General features: G+C 37.5%; 1 protein-coding gene across 1 annotated transcript; it reads left to right on the top strand.

The window, feature by feature from the left end:
• The first annotated feature begins 1,815 nt into the window (after positions 1-1,815).
• Positions 1,816-21,943, top strand: LOC115922476. The gene is made up of 4 exons (XM_030981390.1): positions 1,816-1,841; positions 6,400-6,465; positions 19,783-21,715; positions 21,931-21,943. Exons 2-4 carry the CDS (start codon positions 6,459-6,461, stop codon positions 21,941-21,943), a joined length of 1,953 nt encoding a protein of 650 aa, XP_030837250.1. The 5' UTR covers positions 1,816-1,841; positions 6,400-6,458.
• Positions 21,944-22,211: the final 268 nt, after the last annotated feature.

The raw sequence follows: 22,211 nt of genomic DNA, 5'->3' as shown, positions 1-22,211 counted from the left end.
CTCTTTCTTTTGGTTGGAATATTCCACCAAGAAAAGGGAAGCCAGTTTCGAACTGAGAATAGAAGGGAAAAAAACAAAATGTTGGGACTTTTTTCACTTTGAGCACATATTAAAAGTGCAAGGACTGAAATTTGATTAAAGCTTATCTCGTTTAGGTCCGTGAATAAAGTTGAATGAATTTGAGATGATCGTTTGTCCACTTTGTGGTCAGTTTATGAGGAGTGATTAACCGAGATCAATGCATTCTTATATGGTGAGTTTATACAGGAGGAGAAGGTCATAGCAGGTTGGAGTAATAAAATGGTCTTCCGAAAGAGGAAGCAATTGTTGCTAAAGTGAAACTAATCTCTACTTCTCTAAAGATGGAGAAATATGTTTATTTTTAGTAGTATAATGGTTCTATTGATTGGGGGATGACCAACACCCTTTGGGCAAGTGATGCTGGGGAAGGATGATGAAATATAAAGCAATAAGCTCATGATCTTACAGATAATCATTGCCCTTAAAACTTCTAGACATAAAATGCTGCCTCTGTTTGGAGCCAGAACAGAAGGCCCTGTTTCATAAAACTTCCTATCAATAACGAATGCTCAAATTCTTTAACGAATTTGCTCTCAGCCAATCAAATGCAATGATTTCAGTTGCTTATATTTATAACAATTAACAAATATTGTTAAATTAATTAACAAGAAAAAAAAACTAGATTTTTCTGCATGGCCTGAACTGTATATCTCTAGACCTAATGTTCCCACTTATAAAGTTAGACTACCTGTGGTTTCATGGAAAGTTGGAAACCCTCCCCTAGTTTATTGAGGAGAGTGTCAAAAGTCCAAAAAACTCCTCTAAGCAGACAGACTTTTCTGTCTGATATGTCACTTGAGAAGTTGCGGTATCTATGGCCTGTTTGCATGGATTACATTTTAGATGGTAAAAACAAAGTCGGGGAATTCTACGGAACAGAGGTTGTGAAATCGGTTTTGAACTTCATTGATGCTCTTGCTGTATTCCGTATTGTTTATTCAAACAAAGGAATTACTCTTTGCTCAGAGTCAGACATATTATTACACTGTATGCCATCCTTTCTGAGAATTAAACCAAACACCCCATGCTGCTTCTTTTTCATTCATTTTTAAATTTTGTTCAACGTTTTGTCCACAAAATACAGGTTCTGAAATCAGTTTTGAACTTCATACATGTAGTAGCTATTGCTGTATTCTATAATGTTATGCTTTCTTTCAGTAATACTTGTTGCTCATTCATATTACCGGTATAATGCCATCCTTTCTGAGAAATAAACCAAAATCCCATGCTTTTTCTTTTGCGTTCATCTCTAATTTTTTTTTGAAAGTTTTGTCGGATTTGTCCACAAAACAGAGGTTGTGAAATCAGTTTTGAACTTCATAGTAGCTATTGCTATACTTCTTAAGGATGTGCTTTCTTTCAGTTACGCCTTGCTTATTCATATACCGGTATACACTGTATGATGCCATCCTTTCCCAGAAATGAACCAAACAGACACCCCATGCTGTTTTTTTTCCATTCATCTCTAATCTATTTGAACGTTTCTGTTTATCTTTGCAGATGAGTCAGGGAGAGGGCTGGTGAGGACAAACAATAGGTCAGAAAGCCCCTAGCAAGTTGATTGGTCATCATGATGGTCAGCATTGATTGACCATCCCTCTTCCAGTGGTGAGTTTGCAAAGTGACCCGATGTTTGTGTACTTGTTGTAATAGCTCACCGTGATTATCTCTATCAACATGCATTGTGCTTGGACTGTATGAATGATAGTGGTTGTATTGTATAGTTCATTGGTCACATGGAGGGATAGCATTATTAGCAGGTAAGATATTCATTTTCATATTATTTAGCAGAAAAATAAGTGAGGCTATGAAGAACATCACATGATAATGACGTAATGTGTAATACACTTCACTCGGAGGAAAGTGAATATGCACAAGTCCAAGTGCAGTTGCCATTCACGTAAACGTTCAAAATTGCAGTGTTTTTTTGTGGCTGACCTTTGGGAAGAGGGTCGAAAGACTTTTGGTTTACGATGAATTTTTTTGTTAATTATTTACTTCTGATTTATTATTATTGATTTGTATTTTTCTTTACATTTTTATTAATTTGTGTAATAGATTTCTTTTCTTTTTACTTATTTACACATGCCTATTATTTTTTCCTTTGTTTTGAATCCATTTGTTTATTTTTCTTATGATTTAGTTTTGTTATTTTGTAATACTGGCTTTTGTTTGTATCATTATAGTATATTTTTATTCAGTTCACAAACTTTCTGAAAATTGGCTGTTTAGGCTGAAGTGAGTTACTGATCCTAACTCCTTGGATATAACTGAAATCTTACAGGAAGATAACAATTTTCTTGTGAGTAACAGCTTGGTAGATTATCTGCATTGTTGATCATGCAGTAATTCTTACCTCACTGGTATCAAGAGTCTGGAGAGAGGGGGAGCTGTCTGACCTTGCGTTCAGGTTTCGTCGTATAGCTACATTTATACAAGAATCGTATAGCTTATTAGCTTAACGATGAGTAATTAATTTTTCCCTAATCTGAATATCAAATAAAGAAACATCATATTAAGAAACGCCTGTTTGAGCTGTCACGTCAGCAGACCTCTTCAAAATTTGTTTCATTATACAAATTTCTGTATACGATGTTGTTTTTAGTCTGTAAGCTCCTTTTGCTACACGATGATGCTTTACCGTATACAACGTTTCTTAATACATGTTTCTTATAAATTTCTTTAAGTCTGAACTGGCCTTGAAGAAACTCTATGATAGGTAGATGAGTACATGTAGATGGTTTAAACCACCATTTTTATTTTGGATCATAAAAGTTAAAAAATGTGGGTTTAAACAAAACCTGAGGTACAATGTACATGTATGTGTCATTTTGTAAACCTAATTGATTTTGCAATAATGAATTTATTTACCAATTTTGCAAGTAATCATGATCTGCAAACTATATTGGCACAAAATCAGTAGAAAATACTGAATTCTTGCAGTTTGCAAGGATCCATGCTGTGAAAACATTGCAAACCACTAGCTAAAAATTTCAGCCCACAAAACGTTCTCGTTTTACAGCCTTTGTTTAAAACAGAAGTTCAAAATCTTTCTTAGAATCTTTCTTACACTGATATTTGTAGATACAGATAAGCATGGATTATAAAACGATATTAGCATATCCCAGGTCATAATTAAGGTAGGAAGACTTTGATTTATTAGGCCTATATTCTTCCTGTAGTTTTAAAGAAGTCTCATATTTGACATATTCCATTTCCTCTGTTGCATAAAAATGACAGCAAATCGTAACCACAACAAAACATTATATACAGCTCCAAAGTAGCTGTCAAGATTAAAATCATTATAAATGATAGAACATGAGAGATTGCACGTAGAAATATTATCATGTGACTACTTATTGATTAGCATATGGAATTTAGACTTTGGATTGCCCCAACTCAGATCAGATATAAATATCATTAATATCACTTTGAATAGCTCAGTATATCATTATAATACCTGAAGTGCAAAAACATATAATTTATGGGCTGTCGATACAACTCGTCTTGTTCACTTTATGACACAGAGTTCCACTTACATACATGTGGAATTCCCTACCAAATGAAATCATATCAATTGTGTTTAAAAATAGTTTTGAGAGAAAATTAAAGAAATTTATCTAAAGGTAACAAAAATAATACATTATTTATAGCTCTAAAGTAGCCTCTTTTTTCAGAATTTTCAGTCTAAAATTTATAATGTTTGTTTCCAAACTTCGTTAAGGGTTGTCTAGTTATTTATTAACAAAAGAGATATATATCATTGTGTGTCATTGTATTACATCTTTGAATATTTTAATTGTTTTGTTTTGTTTTCCATATTCATATAATAAATGTTTTAATATCCTCCCCTCTTGCATTCAAGCACTTTCTACTCTATTTCATGAGGTGACTATAATCTTGACAAGACTGTATTGGTCATTATGGTACCCTTTAATAATCCCATACAGTTTATATGCTTTTATTGGAATTGAATTAAATTGAACTTGAACTTGAATCATCATCTTCATGCATATTCTTATCATCACTGCTCTAGTTTTCTACCAATTGGATCTGGAATGCTTTCTACAGTCTGTTTTTGGTATAGTTTATCCAATATTTCTGATCACTTTGTTATCTTGTATATAGATGGGAAATTTAGAGAAATGAATGGTCAGTGGTCGGTTTGATGTGGTGAGTATAGTCCACCGCAGACCAACGTTTTTGAGAACCACAAACTGACCTTTCTCAGGCTTCTGGTATATTATATGTACCCTGGTACCCCTCCTTCCATATAGTATATGAGATCAGACTCTTATGAATATGATCTTATAATAGGAGGATGTAGGCCCATATGTAAGTTGAGCCCAGTGGCGTATCCAGGACTCTCTGGCTGGGGGGTATATAAATTCCCTGACATTTAAAGTGAAAAGCAATTCCCAGAGAAAAAGGGTGAGGGTGCTCCTTTACCCTAAAGTTCTTACTTTATTATAAAATAGCTGCCCAGAATGTGATGGATGGGCACAAAGGGTGGGGGGGGGGGGGCAGAGGGCTCATCTACTTTTTGTGTACCGGTAGCTCAGGATATACGCGAGGGGGGGGGGGGGGTCATGCCCCTGGATCCGTCTCTCAAAGCATGATATTACAGTACAATATGTTACAATGTACTTGACCCAGGTTGACCTACAACAATGCAGATATACGGTAGAAAAAGTGAAGCAGCAAATTGAATGCATCTTGTATTCTGTTTTAAAGACGACTCTTTCATTTTCATTCAGAGTTATTAAAAATATGGAATGGAACATCTGGTGAAATGTTGATTTAGATGATCTTTAGAAAAATGTGGACCTATAAATGTATTGAACTTTGATTGACATATCTATTTTGTATAGAGAGGGTCTGGAAAGTAATGTTTGAAGACTACACTCGTACATATATTTTTATGCAGCTTGTAATCTACAGAGTACATACTCCGTATGGGGAAAGGGGGGTAAAGCATCCTTTATCAAACAAACTCCCATTTATCATGCTCAAAGTCCATACAATCTCATAATGTTTGTTTTGGATACATGTACATCATGACCTGATAGATTCAGAGCTACTTTTAATTGTTAGTACCTGTCAGTACTATGTAGTTACTGTATTGTCGGTGTTAGGTCAATTTCATCTGCAATGATGCAAGGAATATGACAGGAATATTATTGCGAGAGGACAGACAAATTTGGGGATTTTACTAACATCATTGTCGACCAGAGTAGTGAAAGTATTGTTTATGTACGTGTAAGTAATCTACAAAGGTAATAAGAGGACAATTATTTTGTGATGAACATTTCTTTAGAGAACTGATCGGGTATCCATTTGTGGTACCGGTATCAATTGCAGGAAAAGGAATTTTTGTTGTTCAATAATCAATTATTACAGTACAGTAGGTCTACCTGCCGTAGTAATTGTGGAAATAGAATATTATCGGAAATCATTATCTTGTGTATGGGTTTGAGAGAATGATATACTCATACAGGTAATTGGCTGTCTTGGTTGATACATGTACATGTATGTCAAACTAAATGTAGATTGACAAGTGACTGGGCTCTGGGAAGGTAGCTCTGAAAGATCTCTTGGTAATAAATGAAAATGTGCATTTAATTATTTCACAGAGGAGTGTTACTTTAGCAGGTCAAAAGAAAGAAAAAAGAAAAAAGCGGAGCTATTAAGGGGGAAATTAAATCATTACATTTACACCCATAATGATATGATGTATTTTGAAATAGAGTTTTTTGTTATCAATTCATAGAATTTTGGATAACTACCTACATGACTTTATTTTTGAAGTAAAATAAGATGAAACTTGCAGCACAGCAACCAAAATCGAGCTGAAATAGGGATTTCATTTTTACTGTTTATGGAAAATAATGATTATTTTCTTAACTTTTTTTTGTTCTAATAATAATGATAATAATAATAATGACGATGATGATGATGATGATGATAATTATGAATATAATGATATTTTTGTTAACCCAAGGAACTCCCATTAGCTTTACTGTTGTTCTGCCCCAGGGCCCTGCAATTAGTAATACCCCAGCGATTGAAAGGCCCCCATTTACACCTGGATGGAGAGTGGCAAATGGCGATTATTGTCTTGCCAAAGGACGTTAGTGCCGGAGCTAAGATTCGAACCCTCAAACCTTGGACTGAGCTTCAAGTGAAGGAACCACTATACCATGACACCTTCACAAACCATCTGTTTATGATGGGTAGCTGCTGTACTTGCTTGAACCATTTCATGGAACTTTAAGTTTTTTTTATAACTTTCATTTTTTATTTGATTGTTTTTAATAGATGATGATTGATGTTGGCTAGGATACAAGAGACACTTGCACATAGGAGATTGGCCAGGAATGGTTGGTAAGTACTTACTCAAAAGCACATCAATTGTCAATCTTCTGTTATAAATCATCTGTCTTAAGACAAATGGATGATTTTAACTTAGCAAGGAAAATGTTAACAGCCATAATAATAATACTAATAATGTGGATTTATATACCAGTAGCGCTAATACGAAATACTTTCTCTAAGGGGACAGGACTTTAGAGATATTATTACTCCGATCATCAGATTCGTTCATGCACAATGTGCACCATCTCCACTCTCAGGCTATCAAACATAAATTGTATTCCTATTGTACCATAATATATAGGCCTACACAGTGACTGTGACTTTTTGCTGTTTCTGCTCATGTATAATGTGTAATTCCTCGCATTCTGGATAAAAAAAAATAATGCAAAAATATCATTTAAAAAAAATGTACTGCTTTGGGTTAACATAAGTTTGTGTTTTGATATGAAACTTGTCAGAAAACATCACAAAGTTTTCTGACAACATTAGATCTCAGTTTGAAAGAGTTTATCCTCAGCAAGGAACGTACATTCCTGCATGTTTTTCGGAAATTGGCTTATTTGAGCAAATCTTCAACAAACACACCGATCAGAAATGATGTCTTATTTGTAGTGTTTGCAACTTCCATGTCAGTATGTGAAGCCAGCGGGGTGAGTGTGAATTGAAATTAAAGGTGTGATGTATCCTATACACTTGTCCCAAAATATGAATCAAATTAATGAAGAAGCTGTCCATCCCAATGGACATGGATTATGTGGTGCAATCGGATCATCGTCTGGCTGTCATGACTTTTGTCATGCGCGTTGATTAGAGTCCTGCCTGAGCAGACAAAAAATGCAAAAATAATTCAAGAAATAATTGTAGGTGCGCCCTCTCATCTGTTCTCGATGCACGCTGGCCACTGCGGTTCGGGGGAAAATGAAGGCCCTGTGTGTAGGAGACACACATCCTATGCAATAATACGCTACACTTCTCGCAAAGAGTAGGATGCACAGCCTTTGAAGATTACAAAAAGAAGAAAAGGATACTGCTCTAAACTCCAGATCTGGGCTACCAAGTTATGACTTAAATAAATATAACAGCTTTCAGAAGTGTTGTGATTCCGAATGACAATTCTTTATTTATCTTTGAGTGGTGTCTATAATCATGTTTCACTTTTTTCTTCAAAGTTTATGAATGTCACTATCGAGCCATACCTGTGAACTGTAAAATGCTTGGATGGATATGAATACTACCCATTTCATTGAAGAGGATTTTGACTCACCAGATTAGTTGTTAAAATAATTCAAGCGCTTAATTACCTCTTTGCAGAAACTTTTTGGATCTAATTCATGAAAGAGTTTTATCTTTTAATCATCTGTGGTTTTAAAAATTTCAACCTCAATAGTGAAGTGCTAACAAATTGAAACCTAAAAATGACCACTAAAATCTAGGTACTGAAATGCTATGTAATATGTACATTGTATGGTCCACATTCCAGTACGAGAATTGAATAAATCCTTGGACAGCAGTGTATAAGCAGCAGAAATGTGGTTCTTATTTTATAAAGAAGTATGCTTAGGATACCTTGGACTGACAAAGGATATCAAACTTTCAAAGGAAGAAGTGCTCAATGGCGCATGTGTCGATAGATCCCTCCTTAACATTTAAAGAGAAGGTTGAGTTCTGGGAAGAGGTGAAAAATAAGTTGTGAGCGTTGTCATTCTTATTATGCAAGTATGGAAGAACATCAGATAAGACATGTTCCCTGAAAAGCATGGCTCTTCAAATGCCTTCTTATTCTAAATATGGCATGTCACATCGTAAAAATCGGGGGGTAGGATTTTTACGCCACGTGTTCGTGTAGTCCCATATACATCTTTCTGTGTACAGTGTGTGTAACTTTACCAAGACTTGGCCAAATTTCTTATCATTTTGATGATTCAAGAACCTTGCAATACACACAAATTTTATTATGCTAGATGATCAACCTTTTCTGGTCGATTCCACACCGTTTCTTTTACAATGCAATCGCATGACCAGAACTCAACTTCATCTTTAAAGCAAAAAATAACTTCAGTTCGTTAGTCATATTATGAGAAGAGAAGGCAAGGAAAACAGGTTACCGACAGGAAAAATTGAGGGAAAGAGAAGCAGAGGGATACATGGAGCAGAACAGAAGTAACTTCACATTACAAAGAACTAGAGATAGAAGTAGATGGATGTCTCGTTACCGATGTCTGGAACAGACAATTAGGCAGCAAGCAAGCATGCAGATGAAGTACTACATGCCTTTATGTCAACTGGGTAATCAATAAAACTCTTTAATGTATATAGATGCACATTTATAGGTACTTAAGTCTGTATTAGAGGTTTATGATTTATACTTCAGACCATGCATGCGTGGGGTAAGATAAACCTGATGAATTAAGGATAACTGGTCCACAAAATGTTTCTGTTTGATGTTTGACTCAGTCAGTAAAGTCGGTAAAGCGTCTGCCTGTCGAACCAAAGATCCCGGGTTCGACTCCCACCCAGGCGGATGACTGAAGCCTGTGTTGTGTGTTAACATGCCCCTTCCCTTGTAGATGCAGGTTATGTCAAGTGGAAAACACTCCGTCCCTCGGATAGGACGTTAAATGGAGGCTCCGTGTACAGGAGAGTCACCACCCTTGCACGTTAAGAACTCATTGCACTATTCGTATAGTAGGGGGAAACCCCGGTGTATGGTCCACCTGCATACCCCAACCAGGCCGAGTATACGGCATCTGCAAGAATTTTCAGTATTGAAGGAGGCTGATTATCTTGAAGAAGAAGAAGAAGAAGAAGAAGAAGACATGTCACCAAATTTTCATATTTTTCCTGTTCCAAAGTCTATTATAAGGGCTAAGAAAGCGAATGTTCAGGGAAAGTTATATATTTAGATTTTTATTTTGGTGGTTGATCCCTTTAAACCTTGATGTCATCTGGGTTCTTTGACTTGTACACCCTGCTGTTTTCTCTAAACATCAGCTTTGTGTGATGATCAGCACTAGGCCCATTCACATTGCAGTAAAACCAATTAAAAAAACCAAATATAAAAAAAAACAAAAAAACAATTACACTGACTGGAAAAGCAGATAAGAAACTGTCAGTGTATGCTAATTCTGTGCTTTTGTGAGAGTAGTGCACATTCGCTGAAGAGAGTCATGTGAGCAAAAACCGGAATAAACCAGTGTCTTGAGAGCTAGCATTTACACTGCAGTTTCGGCCAGCTTTTCAAAGATCCACAATCCAGAAGAGGGTTTTTCGAAGCAGGTTTTTGGATGCAGGTTTCATATTGTGTTCATGGGTAGTGGCTAGCAACTTCTAACAAAAATTCAGGGATGTGAGAAAAACCAATGGTTTTATCGTACAGTGTAAATGCTCCAGCTGTCGTGGCCTACTGGTTGCTATCCAGCAGTGGTTCAACCAGTCAACCTGCTGTGCATACTCTGTTGATTCCCATTCCTTCTCTATGGTGTGTGTTCTGGTTTATACAGGCTAACAAGTGGTAGACTTTTCAAGGTATAATGAATCTTTGTGGTAGTATTAAATACAAGCTTAGAATTTTGCTGACAATAGACCCAATTTATATCGCAGACTGACCAATTTGAGAAAAAAAAACTTATTTTTTAACCGAGGCAAAGTTTAAACCCACTCTCGTAAAAAGGGAAATCCAACCTCACTAGTAAACAATATAAATCGAAAGCAGAAAATCAGAGAAGCAGGTTGGTGAAAGTTTGAATGAATAAAAACATAAAATATATAATTTATGAATAATCGAAAGTTATGATCACTATCATTATACCTATTTTCCCTCAATAATATTTTCAATCATACATGCACCATAAATATTATAGCAAATATGTTTCTACACAACCCCTAGAAGGAAAAAATCTATTCCTTCATCAATAACAAAGAAAATGGAAATTTAGCAAATTGGAGAGGAACTTGCAAGATACATCACAGTGTTGCCAATTTGTGTTTGACTGATCGTAACTTTAAAAATTCATAACTTTCTTATTTTTAATCTGAAATTGCTCAAACTTACAGTGACTTGTTCCTCTCATATTTCTGCTTCTATTTAAACCAATTTAATATCAGGGCAGACTTCCCCTTTAAAAGCTCATTTGTTGTTGTTGTTGTTCATAATGGAAGTATTCAAGCAAACAATCTTCTTTATATTGAGGACATTTTGAATAAAGGGAGAATCATTTTACAACTGAAATAGGTAGCTCATTTAAACAGCTTATGGTTGATATGACTATAGGTTCAGAAAACTGTATCATGCAAACATTGGACAATTCTATATGAGTGCTCAGCTGTTACAGCGCATACAATGTACGAAGGCTCTACTTATGTCATGTATACCAGTATGCATCAATACCTGTATTATTCACATCATGTGACTATTGTCTATACCAGGAATGTGGCTATTTATGAGGCAGAGGTGATGGGAGAACGTTCATTTCAGATTTATGCAATGTTGAGATGACCTTGCTTGGGAAACTCCTGTGGTAGAAAAAAAAACTAGAAATGTGACATGGAATTGAAGGCTTACCGGTACTAGATGTTTGTAGTTTATATGCAACATTTTGTTTTTGATATTAAAGCTATTAGATGTGACAGGTATACAGGTTTAAAGGTATGTAATGAACACAGAACAAGGGCTCTTTTTTTTTTTAAAGGAATACATTTTCTTTCCTTTTCCTATTAAAGATGTTGCCAATTTACATTTCACTGATGATAACTTTAAAAATTCACACCTTTCTTATTTTTAATCAGTTTTTCTCTCCAACTTTCATTGACCTGTTCCTCTTTCTTTTCTGCTTCTATGCAAACCAACTTTATTTTATATCAAGGTGGACATCCCCTTTAATAGACTTTAGACATCAGTGCATTTTGTTTCTTATGTTCAAATTTTCAAACTTAATTGTACACTTCTATAAGTGTAGGCCTATTTGTAAACTCAGGAATGAAATTGTAGTGTATAAAAAATATTCACATGTGCTTCTAAATGTCCAATTTTGATAAGGGGAATGACTAATTGTTGTGAAACAGTGCATGGCTTGATCGTGAAGTCGAAGGTGTATCGGTGTAAGAAGCAACACTCATCGATGTAAGGTGTTATGAGCACCATCTGATGCTCACAGGAACCAAGGTGAGGTAGGTAGGTGAGTTACCTCCCCTGCAGTAACGGTACATTAAGTGGTTTATTGCCATTTGGTCTACAACCAGTTCGTCCATTCCCCAATTGGTCTATTCCTATAATTATGGTCTACCCCCCAGCCTGGCTACTATCCACATGGTTTAATAATCATTTCATCCACTTATCATTTTGTCTAATGGCCTTTTAGGCTAATAGTCATTTGGTCTAATTTCCATTTGGTCTAATCTTGAATGATTCTAATGCCCGTTTGGTCTTTTGCTCATTTAGTCTAGGGTTTTATAATCATTTAATCATAAATAGTAAGAGTCATCAAATGAATATTAGACTAGTGCTGTAACATCACGGATATCTCCAATTCCGTTTAACCGCCTGTCAAAACCGGACGGTTTTCGGTTAAACGATTTATTTTAAAAAAATAAATAAAAAAAAAAAAAAAAAAAAATCATTTTTTTTTTTTTTTTTTTTTTTGGCCGTGTGAAAAAGCAGGAAGGTGATTTAACTGAAGGCGCCGATTTGTGCTTGTGAACTAGTCACAAATAAAAGTAACAATGTCGTTTTAGAATAATGTGTAAGATCATTAAAGTAAATTAAAAACAGTAGAGGACCTAGGATATAACCTTGTGGTACACCATGTGTTAAACTTGGATGAATATATATTGAGATCTATTACAAAGATCTATGTGATGAAGTTAATGCAATTGAGATTAGAATATACTTTTTTTGGTGGACAGTTGCTAAAATCGATTTTGATTTATCATTATTGATTTACCAATAGAAGCCATTGGACTGAATAATAAACTGGTTTTCAACTGGTAAATAATGGTCTATAGAATTATTTACAAAAAAACTGTATGTCAAGCAATTATTCTTTGGATACTGGACTATTACTTTCAAACCAAGATGACAGACAAATTGGAGTGTTGTTCTAGTTTCCAAGTGGTAAGTCATCACACCGATTACTGAGCTGGGAGACATTGCCAGGCATAGTGCCAGGTGGAGGGGCATAAATCGAAACTTTAAAAAAAAAAAAAAATTTAAAAAAAAAAAAAAAAAAAAAAAAAAAAAACGGGAGAACGAAACCGTCCAATTGAAAACGGAATCCGCCATGGGCGGTCGGATACCGGACGGTTAAACGTTTGACTACAGCACTATATTAGACCATGTGGATAGTAGACGGACTGGGTGTAGACTTATTGGGTAGTACCGGTAGACGAAATTGTTGTAGACCAATTGGCAATTCACCCATTGAGCAGCATTGCTATTTTCTTCGATTATGAAATGCGCTATATAAGTCTAGGTTATTATTATTATTACATGGTAATGAAACAGGTCTTCGGGCTGTAGGAGCTAGGTGTATACATCATTGATGAGTGGTGTTTACCAAATTTATGTCCTTTTGTATACTTGAAAAGGCTCAACTTCTTTCTAGCCACCTAACAGGGATATTGTTTTACCTCATCCGTTGTTCCTAATCATGCTACATGTATCTCATATATTTCAAGAGTGCTAGTGCCCTTTGGTAAGGCATTGATCCTCATTACCCGGTCCCTCAGAGAGGACTTAAAGCTGTCAGTCCCCCAGTTGCTTACCTACAATCATACACATGCTCTCATAGCAGTCATGTATGGTTGCGTTTATCGACCAAAATTTTGGCTAGAATCAGGTTTCTCAAACGTCTTTCATGCAAATTTAGAAGGTGATAAACACAAAGCCTTTTTTAAAGGGCTTTAGATCTAAAGACGCAAAAAGGTGTGTTTTGAATGTGACATACAGCCAGAATCACGTTTCGGAGAGATCGATAAACGCAAAGCTGTTTTGAACCTCACATACAAATAGGAATTCCCAGGCTAGTTTCCGGTTCGGAGAAATAGCGCTGAGCAGCTGCGAAGAGACAAGGCCTTTATTGTGAATCGTGAAGAGTCGATAAACGCGACATCCCGCAAATCACGATCGTATAGTGGGGTTCGATAGTGGGGTATGATAGTGGGGTACGATATGTACATATCTAGTGGCAAGCCCCGATAAACGCGCCCTATGTAAAACAAACAAACCGACCAGCAATCATTTTTGTGTGACATTGCTAAACTATGTTTTTACACACTCTGGAGAAGTATACATGAATGAAAATTAAAGATATTTTTCACCTTGATCAAAAGTCAATTAAGTCCCCTTGAAGGTGTGTACTCTGTTCTTTGTATCATAAAGAGGATATTGACTTCATATTCGACAGTGACTTCATGTTTGATATTGACTTCATATTTGATCAGCATGAATTGTAATCCATTTCGCCCAGGATCACGTATCTACCACTAAAAGCGTTTGAACACTCACGGGATAGATAACATGCACTCTGCACACTGTAATGTGATGTACTTTTATCGACTGTTCTGAAATATGGCTATCTCTCACCAGTCTGCAGGCACAGACTCAGATTCAAAAACTTTGAAACGTTTCTGTAACACTTTAAAACGTTACTGTAACGCTTTGAAACGTTTCTGTAACGCTTTGAAATGTATCTGTAATGCTTGAAACGTATCTGTAATGCTTTGATTTACTGTAACGCTCTGAAACGTTTCTGTAACGCTCTGAAACGTTTCTGTAACGCTCTGAAACGTTTCTGTAATGCTCTGAAACGTTTTTGTAACACTCTGAAACGTTTCTGTTAAACTCTAGAACGTTTCTGTAATACTTTAAAACCCACTTTGAAACGTTTCTGCGACGCTTTGAAACGTTTCTATAACGTTTTTATAACGCTTTTCTGTAGCAATTTGAGACGTTTCTGTAGCACTTTGAGACGTTTCTGTTTACACTTTGAAACGTTTCTGTAACACTTAAAACGTTTCTGTAACGCTTTGAAACATTTCTGTAACGCTTTGAAACGTTTCTGTAATTGAACCTTGAGCCAAGCCTATAACCTTATCAGTCACTGGCTATGTCAGAAGCAGGGCCTGTGGTAGTCTTGTGAGGCAGACTCTCTATTACGTATTATGGCTGAGAAGGGGTTGTGCCTGGATACCGAAGCTTGACAAATTGCTGAATGCAATGGCTCTCAGCATACATGAGGTCATGATAACATAACAATTCACATTGAATTTAATTTAATTTAATCACCATTTCATAAAAACATACAAAGTCAAAGAATACAAAAGAATATTTCTGCAAATATAGATAAGACAGTAAAATGGAAAATACGCTAAATGAAATTATGAAGTGGTTGGATCATCAAAAAGTTACAGAAACTTATTGGTAGATGATCCTACACTACACAGAATGCACAAACTAATACAAAAAAAAAGAGACATAGAAATAATACAATGGTTATTACACTACCGGTATACACTGTATATGAACGTGAACTTCAACATTTTAGGTGATACTTTGAAGAGCAATGGACAAAATTAATCCATGAAAAAGACTTTAAAGAAAATAGAATTCTCGCAATTTGCATTTTATTCCATGTTAGAAAGAAACCTTGCCAACATGACAATATTTGGATTTCCATAGGGAATGCCTCTTACATAGTATGAAGTTCAGACAGTATTTAAAAGAGTCATAAATACAAATCTGTTTCTATCCTTTATTCTGGCTATCTATCATACTTATGCGTCATTATAGTGCTGTGATTCTAACAAGGCCTGTTCTCATTAGCCAGAGTTTTCAAATTAAAAATAGTCATAAATATAAATCTGTTTATATCCATTATGCTGGCAATATATATCATACTTGGCCATCATTATAGTGCTGTGATTCTAACAAGGGCAGTTTCCATTAGACTGAGTTTTCAAAGTAGACTGTAATTCACCCGAAGGAAAATACAAACCTTGCTATCTTAAAAAACACACATTATCTTTCACTAATGTTTAGAGAACAAAAGTTTACACTGCAAAAATCAGTGAAATTTCTGCTGCATTTAAAAAACACCAACTATAAAGGTGGGTTTTTTTTAATTGTTTTTTGTTGTTGTTTTGTTTAATGGTAGTTGCCTAGGAACTTCCAACAAAACACAGCACTGAGAGAATAATGGATGATTTCTGCTTGCAGTGTAATTGCAGCAACTGATGGGTCTAATATCTCAAGCTGAAGGTTATTTTTGGCTAGTGGGGATGCACCTCTAGAGTTGAGAGCTCATCCTCTTGGGATCATCTCCTGGAATGCTTCCACCTGTCTCTGTTTTTATCAGTCTGTCTTGATCCATCTCCTAGACTTGAAGGAAACTAAAGGCCCGTTCAGACTATAGGATATTTATAGGAAACTTGTTTTTAAAAGAAACGTTGAATGAAGAATTATCGTATAGCAAAAGGAGTGTATAGTATAGAAAGCAACATCATGTAAAGAGACTGATGTTGACGAGGTCAGTTAACACGACGGTCGACCAATCATTAATGTGTGCTCATGATATAAAGCTCTGCTTAGTTTTACAATTTCTGTACGATTATAAGACGTTCTGACTAGAAAGGGACCCTGATTCTTTATTGATTTTCATTCAAAATGATGCTCAAACAGGCATTTCCCTTTACTAAGGTTGGTTATACAACCTTTGTTTTAAGGACTTTCAGAATAGAAAAAAATTATTTACTTTCCGAAATAGCTATACAAGACTCAAATACCTTTACAATGAATGCTGATAGTCTGAACACAGCCTAATATGTCTTGGGAACCCAAGCTTACTCGTGCAGTACTACTCTCCTGTTTCTATCCTTCATTCTAGGAATATATTAAAACTGTACAATTTTGTGTCAAGGTGAAAGTGTCCTAGCAGTGTATGATTGTGCCCGATCCTGACAGTGATGAATTGAATAAATTGCTCACTTATTGCTGGTGAACACTTCACTCGTCTCTTCAGCCCAGTGGCCTCCGCCCAGTACACAAACTCTCTAAAATCCCAAATACTTGATTTTGTTCTATTAATTGATTTGATTTGATATTTATATGTACATGTATTTCTTTTCCTTGGCTAATCATATACAGTGCAAGTTATTACTCTAAAATTCTTAGTATATAAAAAGAAGATATTTTGATAATAAAATATTATCATGTAGCATGATACTTTTGAACTTTACCATCTTAATTTTGGTTTGTAAATTTGTTTCATAGACAACATTAAGGGAATGCAAAAATTACTTACAAATCACTTATATTTGAGAGTGAAAAAAGTTTGTCATCTTGTTCATTTTAGTCTAAAAATTGAGTGAACAGTGATGCTATCAAAGATGTCCTGATGCTCAAGCACGAATGTTGTATTATTTTGGTATCGGTCCATCTTAGCACCACTGAAGGTGGATGACCTCTGATGAAGGTGATACTTGTTTCCATGGTAACACCTTGGAGGATACAGGAAGCGGGATTAGAGAAGGAAAACAATGCCTGAGGATAAATCCTTATGATACCCTAACCCAGGCTCTTGAGAGCTAATGACCTGGAAGAACAGAGGGTCATTCCCTGTTTCCATGCCAACAACATGTATGCAGAGAGAGAGAGAGAGAGAGAGAAGAAGGAGAAGGAGGAGGAGCAGGAGAAGAAGGAGAAGGAGAAGGAGAAGGAGGAGAAGGGGAAGGAGAAGGAGAAGAGGAAGAAGAAGAAGAAGAAGGAGGAGGAGGAGGAGGAGGAGAAGGAGAGGGGGAGGGGGAGGGGGGAGGGGGGAGAGAGAGAGAGAGAGAGAGAGAGAGGGGGGGGGGGGGGAGGAGTGAGAGGGGAAGGTTGTGATAGGGACATGGACACAGGGAGAAGGGGAAGGGGCAGGGAGGGCGGAGGTTTCGGATGGGTGGGGACTCCTAATATTGAAGGCATCAATAAAGATGCTCAATTTTGTCCGGAACACTTTAACAGGATGTAGCAAAAAGAAAGTTTAAAAAAAACCTAACAAAAAAAGGAAAAAAAGAAAGTACATTGAAGATGCGATGAGATTAGATGGCTACATATATCATCCACTTATGATAACGAAGGAATGTTTAGAAGATACTGCAAGCACTTCAGATTGTTGAGAATGTTTTCCAATGTTTGAAACACCCGAGGGATGAAACTAAGCTGTAGCTGGATAGGGTGTGTTATTCTGAAAGTCGACTTCTCTGACCCGTATGCTTGACTCTGTTCTCACTGATATCATATCTATTCCCACACGTCAAAGAAGGATATTCTCTATGAATCATAGCACTATACAGTATGAAGTAACCTACGTTTAATCAAGCATATCACTAAAACGACCCTCTGCTGTATCATCAGATAAATTTGTCCTAAAGTACACTTCTGTTGTTGAAATATTTTGAACAATTAAAAAGAGAACGACTGAAATGGATTATTGATAACGACAATCACAACAACAACAGAAGTCACAGTATAGCATTTCTATGGCCCTTTGCATTGTAATTATTATAACCCTGGTCGTTTAATTGAATTGCTAATCTGCATGTGATAGTGCACACGCTTCGCTCCCTGGGCAGTAACTGGACTAGATGTGTATGTATGTGCCCTGTAAATAATTTTAAGTGATTATCACTATGAGGGCAAACTGTGGACTTTCTTTTGTGAAGAATGCAAATAAGTATAAATACCATGCATAATGCGTGACATTTAGCATGTACTGAATATGCAGTACGTAGAAAATATACAATCCTAGTTAGGATATTACCCCGGCCCCCCCACTCAGTGTTATTTAGGGTACGCATATGCTCGTACCCAATTTTTGAAAGCACCCCCTATCTGAGGACTGCCAACATTTCCGAACCCCCCTTTCGCGGGCTTTTCGCGGGCTTTTCCTGCCTTGGAGACCCCCCCTAAATCAGGAAAAATGCTCATTTTACCCCCCTAAATTCGGAATAATTTCTCAGGAGTCCAAAGAGATGAGAGAAAAAAAGAAAAACACCCCCTTTTTAAAGAAATCTCTGGGTGAAAAGTCAAATACACCCCTTTTTTTACAATTCTCGGGCCGGACTTTGTCGCACGAAAAGTACCCCTTTACCGGACATTTTGGCAACACGCATGCGGTCATTCCGACCTCTGAGTGGGGGGGCCGGGGATATTACACTCGTGTCTCACTCTGGCATAATGAAAACCTAGAATGCTTGCAAACGACTTCATAGCTCATACATGTTTAATGTTTTCCCTGTCTAGATGAAAAAGTAATATATTTCCTGGAGTGATTCTTGCGGTAATATAGTGACGTTTGGTTTCGTATTTGACACAATCCATTGTTTCTTGAGCAGTGTTAAATAGGCTTCTGTACTCTACGATGATAGAACCATTAGTAGATAGGCTTGACAGATTGAAACTAAGTACTATTAATTTATCATCCTTTCTCCGTATTTGGTTTTCAACCATATGGCCATTATGAAACTAAGGATCAGTAAATAGATATTGTACTTATTTGCCTGTTGAACTTGATCTGTAGAATTTAAAGCCTCAAATCTATCATCGGCATCATGAATAATAATAGCAACATTTATAATGCTACGTATTCATCCCAGAGGATGCTCAAGGCACCTACATGTACAAAGCCTAGCCTAGCTTCCCTAAGGTGCTAAAGAAAAAAAAATCAAGGAATAATTTGGTACCCATTTACTTCACCTGGGTGGAGAGTGACAAATGTAGATTAATATTTTTTTTGCCAAAGGACACTAGTGCTGCGGCGGGACTTAAACAGCCAACCATGTGATCCACAGTCCAGTGATATATCCGCTAGACCATGACAACTCTAAATGCAAACAAACAAAAGTAATCATTGATTCTTAAATGTAAAGTCTCTCTTTGTCAATATGAAAGCTTCGCTTACCGGTAATGCTTTATGCTTTGTTATATTTCATCAATGTAAATTCTTTTGAATCTATTTGAGTTTTCTTAAAGAACTTTCTGTTTATGACCCAGTAGTTATTCACTACATGCGCTACTTGATGAAACTTAACTAAAATAATGCATTAAAATTGCACCGTCAAAATAACATTATGTGGAGTAAACAAAAGTTTTGTTGAAGATTTGTTTCCTCCCCTTCCCTGACCCTCTCCCTGTATTGTTGCAGGAGAGGGAAAGGAGCCCAGTTGAAAGTAGGAAACACACCTTTATATTTATATTAAAATGTTTTAAAATTCATGAAGCTTGTTGTGTTTGTATCAGATACTCTAACTTTATTATTATTAACTTTGTTTTCATTTTCTTGTTCTTATCAGGGTCAAGTGTGAACATGGAAACAGCTGCAAGCACGCCCTCTCTGTTGCTGCTGGAGGAACTGATGGACAGTCCTGAAAGTGGGCCCCAGCTCAAACGTTACCCGTCCAGTCGGACCAGCTTACCTAATCTGTCACCAGTGTCACCTGGTGGTAATGGCAGGTCCAAGGGGCCACAGAGCCTCCTCCAAGATTTTCTTCGAGCTTCATCCCGGAGAGGCAGCAGGAGGAGAACAGCAGAGGTCTCTGAGACGCCAGATCCTCCACCCGTGACGAGGAGGATCTGGTGTGACAGTGAGGAGTGTCTGTTGGGTAGTCCGTTCATCAAGATCCAACAGTTTCCTCAGAACGGACAGTGTCAGAACTGTGGCCAGGTCATGAAGGATGTTGCCACCAATACAGAAGCGGACCAGGATGCAAAACCTGGAGATGTTGGTGTCAGTCCTCAAGGTCAGGTTACCGGGGATGCTGGCCAATTGGAGCCAAGCATTGAAGAAGCTGCGCCAAGGGTTGTTCGGAGACCAAGGAAGAACTCGAATCTGAACAAAGTTTCATTTGATGAGAAGTCATCAAGGAGGAGAAGTCTTCCGATGGCTTTTGACTGGTGGTCGGATAAAGTGCTGAAAAGACAAAGTTCAAATATCAAAGACAATGTTCTGAAATCGTGGTGTCAAGATGAAAACGATCCAGCACCTTACGGACCACGTTCAGTTAGTGATCAGGCAATACATCAAACTGTTGTAGGTGCTTCCAGAACTAGTGTTGATGCAATAAAACCAGAGTCTCCAAAATACAAAGCAAGCAGTCAATTGACTTTGAGTGAAAGTGGAGGATGGTTCAAAGCCAAGAAAGAACTCAAACATGTTTCTAAATCAACTCCAAACCTCTCGTACCCTTCAACTCAAGTAGATAAGTTAGAGTCTGCTAGACTAGCAGCTTGGTGGGAGGCCTCTCCGTATCCTGTCCGTTCTCAACGTTTCACATTCCGGTCCCATTCCAGTGGTGGTCAGAAAGTAGTCCTGAGGAAAGGTCAAGCTTCCTTTGAAGTTTCAGCCAGGGGTAAGAGAAGACAGTCAACCAACCTCGCTGATCTTGAAGACTTGATGGGTGCAGTCTCAGGATCAGAAGAAGAAACTGAAACAGACGGTGAAGGCCACACCTCCAGAGCAATCCTGTTGCCATATGAGGCATTGCAGGAGGAGATGGATGCACGCGCAGGGAACTTCAATCACTCCAATTCCAAAGATCAAATTCCAGCCATCAGAATAGATTCAACCAAAGAACACAGGACACCTCAGAGACCTCACAGTTTATTCCATGACCGTTTAACGCCAAAGACACCAGAAACATTGTCCAGATCAACACCGTACATCAACGGGTCTGGACCCGTCTCAAGTGAGTGGTCATTCTCATCACCTAGTCTAGAAAGTGTGATCCAATCCCAGTTTCTCAGGAACACTTCCCTCTCCTCGCTGCAACATGAGCAAAAGCACCACCACAAGAGCTTTTTACCAGGGGAAGGACTGGGGACACCAAAGAGACTACAGGGTGGTAGAAGGAGTGGCACCAAAGGAAAGGAACTGTTGCGCCACTCCTGGGCTGGTCGACCTAACCCGCTCAGTACCTCTTTGTTGAAGTTGGTCAAGAGTGAAAGGTCATCGTGGATTGGTGCGGCCAACGAGCTTCCGGTCATACCAGAAGATAGAGGCAAAGAGAGGGTCAAGGAGCAGCAGAGATCTTTCATCAGACTCCAGGGATCTACCACTTCTTCCCTTGGCTCATCAGTGCAATACCATGGGGTAAGTTCCACTTCATCATATTCTCTGTTCAGAGCCAGAAGGACGTTGAACTATGCGCTGAAATATATGGGGTTAATGCCCTTTTGGCTCCGAACCCCAGCCCCCCACTCAGTGTTATTTAGGGTACGCGTATACATGTTCCCTCCTTTTGAAAACAACCCCTAAGTCCGGTGTGTAAAGTCAATACGGGCCAAATTTTCGTGTACTACGAGCCGGACGTTGGTGAGTGATAAGTACCCCTTTACCGGACATTTTGGGAACACGCATGCGGTTCCTCCGACCCGGAGTGGGGGGGGGGGGGCGGGCTCCAAACAAGCATAATCCATCTCATCTACTTCTGTCTTTGAAACAGGTTTTTCATTTGAATCTTCTGCTGATTTCTTTCATATAACTAAATTTAGGTTTGTTCTTGGACTGCTGTCTGTGTTTCTGAAACCGAGCTTGTAAATTTGGTTTTATAAAGAGCCACAAGATAGAGGAGGCGTGATAGCTCAGTCGGTAGAGCAGTAGTCTAGTAATCCGGTGAGCCGGGTTCGAAACCAAGGCGATGCGCTAGTAGGCCTAAGGCATTAATCACTACCAGGTCCCTTGGAGAGGACCTAAAGCTGTCGGCCGTCTGGTTGCTTACTTACA

Source organism: Strongylocentrotus purpuratus, unplaced genomic scaffold, assembly GCF_000002235.5.
Source record: "Strongylocentrotus purpuratus isolate Spur 01 unplaced genomic scaffold, Spur_5.0 spur5_scaffold_12, whole genome shotgun sequence".
NCBI classification, from domain to species: domain Eukaryota; kingdom Metazoa; phylum Echinodermata; class Echinoidea; order Camarodonta; family Strongylocentrotidae; genus Strongylocentrotus; species Strongylocentrotus purpuratus.
The sequence above is the reverse complement of the archived record's forward strand: the minus strand, read 5'-3'. Positions and strand labels throughout refer to the sequence as shown.